The 9,804-nt window shown below is 63.8% G+C and overlaps 1 protein-coding gene across 2 annotated transcripts in view; it reads left to right on the forward strand.

Annotated features, from left to right (window-relative positions):
• Nucleotides 1–7,542, forward strand: part of PLPP7 (phospholipid phosphatase 7 (inactive)) — a 41,652-nt gene extending 34,110 nt beyond the window's left edge. For both annotated transcript variants that reach the window (XM_081103974.1, XM_081103973.1), the window contains one exon: nt 6,451–7,542. In XM_081103974.1, coding sequence (XP_080960100.1) covers nt 6,451–6,815 — 365 coding nt within the window. In that variant the 3' untranslated portion in view covers nt 6,816–7,542. The remainder of the gene's footprint in view (nt 1–6,450) is intronic.
• Nucleotides 7,543–9,804: the final 2,262 nt, after the last annotated feature.

Raw genomic sequence — 9,804 nt, forward strand, 5'->3', positions numbered from 1 at the left:
CACAGGTGGGGGTCCCTGAGTTTCTGGGCTGCTTGCAGGCAGCGCTTGTGAGCTGCCCCCCTACCCCCCTGCCTGGGCCCGGGACCCTGCCAGCTGCCTGAGGTGACCCCATAGGGGCTAGGGGTGCAGGGGGTTCAGGGTGGGCACCCACACACTGGTGGCCTCCTGAAAGCCATACCTGCCCCTTCCCGGGTGAGTGTCCAGGGGAGGGGCCTGTGAGCTGGTCTTTGGTTGGTTTTAACAGTGTCTTTGCCGCCAGGTCTTTCTGTTCAGCCTGCTCTGTGCCAGGTGTCGTGGGGGGGGGCAGCCCAGGTGGGAGGCAGGCCCTCCCCTCCAGCCGGCCACCCTCCCAGCTCCTCCCGGTCCCAATGCTCCTGGGCACCTCTGCTTCCACCCCCATGTGGAACCATGTCCATCCCTCGCTCTTCCCGGCGTGGCCACCATGTGGGACGCAGGTTAAACACTGACGAGGGGTCCCAGTTCCAAAAGGGGGTGGGTCAGACCCCTGAGAACTGGTCCCCGGGGAAGTTACGATAAAAACGTGCATCTCCTCGCCGAGGCCTCAGAGAGTCTGGGGGTGGACACGCTGCGGGTGGGACGTGGGGCAGTTGCTTCGTGAAGGAGACGGTGGGTGTAGCATCATCATCGTTCACTTGTTCTTATGACTAAATTATTTACATGGCTTGTTATTTATCCCGAATAAGCAGTCCCACGTGACTGGCGCTAGGATCATTCCCACTTCACAGATTAGGAAACTGAGGCCCCTATAAATAAAGCCTGGCGCAGGCTTCAAGCCGGGGATTTGCACCAGATCCGTGTGCGTGCAGGCCTGTGCTCCTCCCGGGCGCCGGGCCATGGGCTCGGGAGGGAGGGTGCAGGGCAGGGCGGCCGAGGCGCCACGCGGGGGCTGCTGGGGCAGAACCCTGCTCTCCTCATCCGTGGCCTCCCCAGGGCCCACCGCAGCCTCACACGGAGCAGGGGGCCAGGGGCCTGGTGTCAGAGGACGGGAGTGGAGAGCGTGCTCGAGCCCGCTCCCTGGACCCGCCTGCACGGTCCCGCCCCGGATGGTGGTGGTAAAATCCGTAATGTGTGTAGTGTCTGCTGTCTGTCCACTTCTCCGTAAACCATACCATCACTGAGCCTCCCACAACCCCATGAGGGAGAAGCCATTAGCATTTTCCGTTTAAAGAGGGGGGAACGGAGGCGCAGGGAGATGCAGCCAGTGGGCCACAGGCCAGGGTGAGAACTGGGAGCAAATCTGTCTAGTTAGGAGGTGTCTGGCCCATTCCGGCAACCGGCTGCCGGGGGCACAAAGGTGTTGGCTTGGAAGAACAAGACCCCAGACCCTCCCTTCTTGAAGAAGGACAGTTGTTTCAAGTAATTTAAACTTCGTTTCTTGAGCTTCATATGTACCCATCCCATGCCATGGGGGTCCCATAGCTCATGATTTAAAAGTCTGTGTAATGGCCTTTAAGGTAAATGGGAGACACCACCTGACAGATGAGGCTCAGAGGCTTAAGGGACTGGCCCACTCCACCCCAACCCAAGTCCTCCTGACAGCAACCCGTCGCCACCCCCATCTCCGCACCACCCCCGCGGTACTTCCCTCAGGGCATGCTGCCCAAACTCAGGCAGTGACTTAGCCCCTCTGAGCCTCATTTTCCTCATCTGTTAAATGGGTTGCTGGGACCCTTCACTGAAGAATTACACACAGTGCTTAGCACAGGAATGCTAGCGTGGCAGTGATTGTCACCCCCTCACACCACCATCACCAAAGGCAGTCCGGGGTCCCCTCCTAGCTCTCGACCTGTGAGATCCCTCCTTTGTCCGTCCCCTGCAGCACCTGCTTGATGATCCCAAAGGGAGCCAGGGGACCCGTGACCCAGGCCCCTCCCAGTTCCCCATCCCGGCTCCTCCCGGGCCTACAGGAAACCAGGCCCTGGCGCCCACCATCTCCTTTCCGTCTCTAGGAATTGACTGCTCTGGGGCCTCGTAGACGACGAATCCCGTAGTTCTCTGTCCTTCTGCACCCGGCTTCTTATTCAGCACAGCGTCCTCAAGGCCCATGGTTCTGTGTCCGTGCTTCCTGCCTTTGAGGCGAGCGATGCTGCGTGGTGTGGCGGGAACACAGTTGTGTTTGCCCGCCCTGCCCACCGCCGCTCGCTGCTCGCTGCTCACGAGCTCTGCCTTTTGGCCACTGTGAACACGGCTGCTGAGGACACGGGGTCTCTCGGAGAGCCTGCCTCCCTTCCTCAGGGTGCAGACCCCGAAGCTCAGCCTGTGGAGGAGCCGCCACACGGTCCGCCCGCACTGCACCCGTTATCCCACCTACATGAACAACAGGCCCTTGGTCACGACCAAACGAGCAGCGCCTCTCGCAGCGAAGGGCAGGGCGGGCAGGGCGTGAGCAGCGAGCTGCGGTGGGCAGGGCGGGCGGCGGAGGGCAGGGCTGAGCAGCGAGCAGCGAGCAGCAGTGGGCAGGGCGTGAGCTAGAGCGGTGGTGGGCAGGGCGGCGGCGGAGGGCAGGGCGGGCAGGGCATGAGCAGCGAGCAGCAGTGGGCAGGGCGGGCAGCCAGCTGAGGCAGGTGGATTTCGTGCACAGGGGCCCCTCGTTGTTTGTCATCGCCATCCTGATGGGCGTGAACGTGGCGTTGGGATTTTGATTTGCACTTCCTTCGTGAGCAGCGATGTGGGGCCCCTTTTTGTGATACATTGTCGTGGCCAGAAAATGCACAGAGTGACCCAAGTAGGTGATGAGAGAGCGAGCGTGGCCCCTGGCCCCTCAGCGGGAATCGCCTCCACGGCAGGTCGGCCCACGGGCCTCTGGTTCTGCTCTGCGAGCATCGCATCGCATCGCCCACAGACGCCCCGGCCTCTGCCCGGCTCGGCCTTGTCCTCACAGCCCCCAACGGGCCTGTGTGATGACCTCGGCCCCCACGTCCCTTCATGCTTGAGGGGCTCGGGGCCCAGACCAGATTCCTCACCCCTGCAGCAGCCCCCCCCCCCGACACCCCCTCTCCCTTAGCAGACCCTCTGCCGCCCACCTGCTCCCCAGACAGCCTAGGTGACAGCCCTCCACAGGCCGTATAGACCATCCTGACGATGGGATTCAGGTTGACCAGGAGCATGCTGGTGAAGATTAGCCGCGGCTCTGCAGAGTGGAGCATGCTTCCTGCCTGCCCCAGCCCACTTCTCCCATCTCGGGGCAGCCCTGGGGCGCCCCCCACCCCCTGGGCCAGGTCAGGGCCCCCAGCAGCTGACACGGAGGGGAAGGGAGGAGGGAGCCATGGGCGGGCCCCAGGGCTGCAGCGTCCCGCTCTAAAGCCGTGCCCAGCGGCCTGGTGCTCAGCTGAGGAACGAACGTGCCCTCCACCTTCTGTGCTCGTGATTTCGACACCCCTGCACCCCGACATCTGCAGAGGCAGAGCCAGCTCCTCCAGGGGAGAAAACTGGAAGCTGCGCAGGGATGGGATCCCTCAGACTCTCAGGCTGGGGGACAAGACAGACGCTCAGCACCCCCTCCCTCGCCACCTCCCTGCCCCCCGCAGGCCTCCCCGGCTGGGCTTCCCGGAGCGCCCGGGTTTAAGAGAACGTCTTGTATGTGCGCTGCCATGCGCGTCACCTCGAATCAGCTCCTGGACCGCGGGTCAGCTCAGTGGCGTTAGGTATACTCACCACCATCACCCCCAGGCCTTTCTCATCTTCCTGACTGACACTGTGCCCACCGACACCCCCTCCCGGCCCTCCCCCAGCCCTGGTAACCTCTGACCTACTTTCTGTTGCTAGGAAGCCCCTTATTCCAGGCACCTCTTATAAGCAGAGTCTTGCAATGTTTGTCTTTTGTGAGATCACTTTTTAAAATGTGCACAAGTGCCGTGCAGGCGTGGTGAGAAAACACTTTCAATGCAGAATGACGGAAAGACGATACAAATCACCCGTCTTCGCTCCCAGCCAGAAGCACCGCTCACCTTTAGGGGGCGTCTTCGGGGCCTCTTTCCCCGCAGGTGAGCGCATGGCATCTTCTTTTTGCAAAAATGGCCCCTCCTGTCAGTGCTGCTGGGTGACTGGCCTTTCCCACTGACCAGCCCCCAGCTCTCCTCCGAGGCTATAAATATCTACCCGCCGCATCCTTCCCACGGGCCCCCAGTGCGCCGCTGTCCCATCGCCTGCCACTCAAGGGCACGGGGTGGCTGCGCGAGCGGCCACAGTAGACATCCTGGACCCTGAGGCTGGTGCACGTCCCTCGGTATTTCCGAGGACGCTCCTGCGAATGCAGCAGACCTCCTCCAGACCAGTTTACCCTGCCCCACAGCACCACCGGCTGGTCCCCGCCCCCTCCAGGAGCCAGTGGGGGAGAGGGGGGAGAGGCAGGGTCAGTCCTCAGGCCAGAAGAGCCAGGACCCCTCCCCCTCCCAGCCCCAGCCCGCCCCCAAACCTGCCCCCTCACCAGCAAGGAACCTCATCTGTGCTCCGCCCTTGTTGACTGGTGAGCGGAGGCCCAGAGAGGTTGAGTGACCTGCCCGGGGCACACAGCACCTGGGAGGCAGCCGGTAGCAGCCCCGTTCCAGGCCCTGGGCCCTGAGCTCCCTCCAGGCAGACTTTCCTATGGGGCCACCGGCCTCCCTCAGAACCCAGGAGGGAATGTAGGCCAGGGGACTCGACTGGCCATGTGAGCGGCATTCACGGAGCCTTGAGTGATGGCACCATTTGCTTCTATTTCTGGGCCCAGATTATGCGCTGACAGCGTCAGAATCACGGTCACAGGCCTGGCTGCGGAGCTGGAGGAGGGGAGAGGGCCCTGCAGGGTGGGGGGCTGAGGGGGGGTTGGGCGGGGGGGAGGCTGTGGGTTCTGCTGGAGAGCAGCCTGCAGGCTGAGCGCCTCTCCTTCCAACAACCCTCCACCCCAAGGCAGCGTGGGGACACCATGGGTGTGTCCCACCTGGAAAGGGGGCGTGTGGCTAACGAGAGGGGCAGGCCCAGAGGAAAGCAGGGGTGCAAATCCCAAACAAGAGGGGGAAGGGGGGGCGGGAGGGGAAGAACACAGGAAGGCAGTCAAGGTCTGCACTAACGGGAGCGCAGTTACTCGAGGTAATCGAGGTGATCGGAAGGCCCAGGCTGTCACCCAGGTGCCACCTGTGCTACAGCCGTGGGGACGTCCAATGCAGGTCACCGCAGCGCAGACAGCGCGGTGCCGCCTTCATTAACCCCGCGCTCCATGGGGGCCAGGCAGGAGCAGCGCTGCCTCTGGGCGCAGGTCCCAGGTGGTTGCAGGTCTTCTGTGCCTGTTCGGCAGGAGCAGCATCTGAGGAGAGCAGTTCTTCCTGAGAGCGAGCAGCCCCTCCAGCTCCTGGACCAGCTCCGGCGCCAGGCTGCGGCCGCGTCCTCTATTGACCGTCCGTCTCTGGCCTCCCTGTGCGCCCGGCCCGTGGGGACCCACTCCCTTCATAGGAGCGTCCAGAGAGACGGGGAGCAGGTGGGGGGCCAGGGGCGGACGGAGGGGGACGCGGGGTGGCTGCCGACTGGATGCGGGCTCCTCTTTGGGGAATGAAGTGCTTTGGAACTGGAGAGAGGCTCGCGCCTGTGAATGTGCTAATGCCACTGTGTTGAGCATGAGAGTGGCTCGTTGTATGTCCCATGAATTTCACCTCCTCTTGAAAGAAGTGGGGATGTCCGACCAGCGTGGCTCAGTGGTCGAGCATCCACCTATGAACCAGGAGGTCACGGTTCAATTCCGGTCAAGGGCACACCGGGCTCGATCCCCAGTGTGGGGCGTGCGGAGGCAGCCGATCAGTGATTCTCTCTCATCGTGGATGTTTCTCTCTCCCTCTACCTCTCCCTTCCTCTCTGAAATCAATAAACATATATCTAAGGAGAAGGGGATGGTGATGTCCTCTTCTCGGGATTGGCGGGGGCTTCCGCGAGGCCCTTTGAGAAAAATCACCAGCCCAGGGTCCTGTTGGTCAGAACTCGGGTCCTCCAAGGGCCCAGGAGACCCGATCCCACTCTCGGGCAGTGGCTTTATGACCGCCTCCAGCGGGAGTGTCCAGTCCTGTCCTCCGCCCTCGTCCTCGGGAGCCCACATGGGAGGGGAGAGAGGAGAGAAGCTCCTGAGACAACGGGTGGCCTGCCAGGCGGTGAGGGTTGCTGTAAAGGAAAATCAAGCAGGGAGTGGGGAGCGGGGAGCTGGGAGCGGGGAGCGGGGAGTGGGGGGGCGCAGAGAGGGGAGCAGGGGGCAGGGGGCAGGGAGCGGGGAGTGGGGAGCGGGGGGCGGGGGTGGAGGTGGGGGCTTTTGCAAACAGGGGGTCGGGAACATCCCAGGGCAGGACAGTCAGGCGGAGGGAACTGCACCGGCAAAGGCCTGGGGCGGCGTGAGGAAGGGAGGCAGGGAGAGGGGACCCCCCCCCCCCCCGCAGGCGCAGGGCACTGACAGCCTCGGCCCTGTCCCCGCAGCCCTGCTCCTGGACATCATGACGGTGGCCGGCATGCAGAAGCTCGTCAAGCGGCGCGGGCCGTTCGAGACGAGCCCCGGCCTCCTGGACTACCTGACCATGGACGTGTACGCCTTCCCCGCCGGCCACGCCAGCCGCGCGGCCATGGTGTCCAAGTTCTTCCTCAGCCACCTGGTGCTGGCCGTGCCGCTGCGCGTCCTGCTGGTGCTCTGGGCCTTCTGCGTGGGGCTGTCCCGCGTGATGATCGGGCGGCACCACATCACGGACGTCGTCTCGGGCTTCGTGCTGGGCTACCTGCAGTTCCGCCTGGTGGAGCTGGTCTGGATGTCCTCCAACACCTGCCAGATGCTCATCTCCGCCTGGTGAGGTGCCTGGCTCCCGGCTGGAGCTGGCGACCTGCCCCTGTGCCAGGCCCCGCGTGGGGACAGCCCTGCTGGGCGTCTGCTCTGCAGGGCACAGGTGAGAACCAGGACGGCAGGAGCGGGACCGCGTCTTGTCTTGTCCTTTCGTCATCCTGACTGTTGAGTTCGTGGCTGTGCCCACTGGGCCACACGGTACAACACCTGGCAAAATACCCCGACCCGCCACCGACAGAGGTGCCATTCACCGTCATCGACAGCTGAGGGCCCCACTCTCCGAAGGGCGCCCCCTGGGCGCCAGCCTGGAAAGCAAAAGGGTTTTGTGGTCAAATCCACGTGGGAAATGCTGCATCCTCTGCCCCCTGGTGGACGTTCACGGGGTGTGCGTGTGGTAAAGGCTCTGACAAGTCCTGCAGAAACGCTTCCTGTGGACCTTGTACCGTTTCCTAAGCTGATGTGACCACAGCCTTTTTCTCCCGCGAGAGCTGTGAGCCCCAAGAAACCGCCGCTTCCTCGAGCTCGTGTGGGAGACGCTGCCCGGAGCTGAAGGACTGAGGTGTGAGCGGGCCTCTCCCAGCGCCGCCAGTGCCACCGCCTGTGGGCGCCCACGGCCCGTGGGCATCGGTGCCACTTTGGCCCCCAGGGGCCGGACCCGTGTGACCTAATAGGTCGTTTCCAAGTCAACCGTTATGTACGTGCGTTTCATGTGACAATACAGATGCTATTCAAGGGGACCCGCGCCTGTGTGGTTTTTCTTTGTGTGGTTTAGGTTTCCAGGCAGGAGAGTCTCTGTTAATATAGGAAGGCGGGAATGGAGGGGAGTCTCTGTTAACAGGGGGGAGGGGAGGGGGAGGGGAGTCTGTTAACAGGGGGAGGGGAGTCTCTGTTAACAGGGGGGAGGGGAGGAGGAGGAGGGGGAATCTCTGTTAGCATGGGGGAGGGGGAGGGGGAGTCTCTGTTAACAGGGGGGAGGGGAGGAGGAGGCGGAGTCTCTGTTAACATGGGGGAGGGGGAGGGGGAGTCTCTGTTCACGTGGGGAACTGATCTCTTCCTTTCCAGGTGGCCATGGTGTCAGCTGGTCAGGGAAAGGGGGCTCCTGGGCTCTCCCTGAGGAGCCTGGAGAGGCCATGGCCCACGGGGAGGTCCCCCTCAGCATCACAGCGAGAGCTGGGCAGCGTGGCCAGAGCAGGGTCTGGGGGATGGAGGTGCCCCGAGCACGGGCCTCAGGGAGAGGGACACCCAGCCTGGGCTCCAGCTACACATCCTTAGACGGCACCGGTATCCAGGCAGCAGGTGGAGCGAAGGCTGCTGATCAGCTGACCTTAAATCGGAGACGCACGTGGGCGACCAGGTGGGCCGATCATCAGTCCTTCCGGCGGAGAGGGCCGCCATGTGAGACTCCGCTGGCTCTGACGGGAGGAGGAAGCCTCAGACCAAGAGATGCAGGCGCCTCCCGCCGCGGGAAAGGCCGCAGCCAGAGCCCCGCACCCGGCCTCACCCCACAAGACCGTTTGGACTCCCCGCCCCAGACGGCAGGTAAGACCATGCATTGGTGCTGCTTGAAGCCCCCGGGTTTGTGGCGATGTGTTCGTGATGCTCAGAACTGGCTCAGGTGCCTGGCACCATCCACCCCGCCCGCCACTGTGGCCACCACCTCCATGCCCCACCCAGGACCGATGCCACCATCCGACCTGGGGCTCTGGAACCCTCCGGCCCAGCAGCCTCTTGTCACCAATGGGGACACAGGCCCAGAGAGGGTGTCAGGGCCACACCAAGTACCCCAGGAACTGGGGCGCCTTCCCTGCACTGCAGGTCCAGGGATACGGAGCGGGCAGAGCAGCAGGGGCCGAGAGCAGCACCTCTGGTCCAAAGCGGTTCTCCAGGTGGGGGGAGGGGCCGGACGTGTCTCCATTTGGCCTCCAGGAAAACTCTCATTTGTCAGAATAAAGAGCAGGAAGTTGGGGTTCCAGTGATGGTGGCGGAGTGGGAGAAGCCCTTGCCCAGCCTATTGTGGGTGTGCTGGGTAAATTGGGGCTCCCTCCTCAAATTCATAGGTTGCAGCCCTAACCCCCGGACCTCAGAATTGGTCTGTATTTGCAACCGGGGCCCTGTCAAGGGGCGATTAAGTGAAAATGAGGTCATGGGGTGGGCCCCGAGCCCATAGGACGGGGGTCCCGAGAAGAGAAAACGGCGCCGACTCAGACTCACAGAGGGAGGCCAGTGAGGACCAGGGACCGAGCTCCTGCCGTGGAAGCCACCAGGCTGTGCCTTCAGTCCTGTGGCCCTGGGAACACAATGGGGGTGTTGGGCCTGCTGGCTGGCACCTTCACTGCAGGAGGAGCAAGGCTCAGGGGCGACTGGGACGCACCGGTGAGTGGGGCACGCCTGGGGCACCGGCTGCTGCCCGGCCAAGTGGCTTCTGGGCAGTGTGGGGAGAGCCCTGTGCAAGGAGCCCCTGGGGCGCCGGTGTCTGCACGGACCCCATCCCGGGGGGCTGACCCCTGGCCAGGGGAAGCCACTGCCCAGCCCAGCGATTGGTCCGGGACCAAGTCCTCACGCCCCCAGCCCGTTCCCTCCTGGGAAAAGTCCGCCAGGGGCAGGAGAGGGACAGCAGGAGCTAAAACCTGCAGGAACTCCGGGATCTGCGCCATCTGGCTCCTGGGGCAGGAGAGGGTGGGGGGGAGGATGGGGAGCAACATCTGGCATGTGCTTTGGCCAGCGTTTCTGTAACCCACGTGGGAGCGCACGCGGCTCAGCTCCGTGCAGCGGGGCAAGGCGGGTGCCCTGGCCGCGCTCCACCTGTCCTTCCCGTGCGAGAGGGGCCTCCAGACAGGGGGCTGTGGTGGGGACGCGGTGAGTCTGGCCAGGGTGCCTGGCGCGAGGTGGAGCTGGTGCACACACACACACACACACCCAGCCTCACCGAGGGCCGGCCTCGGGCTCCCCACTGGGGAGCTGGGCTTCCTCCAGCTCTCAGACTCTGTAGCGTGCGCACA

This window comes from Myotis nattereri, assembly GCF_964212035.1.
Source record: "Myotis nattereri genome assembly, chromosome: 12".
NCBI classification, from domain to species: domain Eukaryota; kingdom Metazoa; phylum Chordata; class Mammalia; order Chiroptera; family Vespertilionidae; genus Myotis; species Myotis nattereri.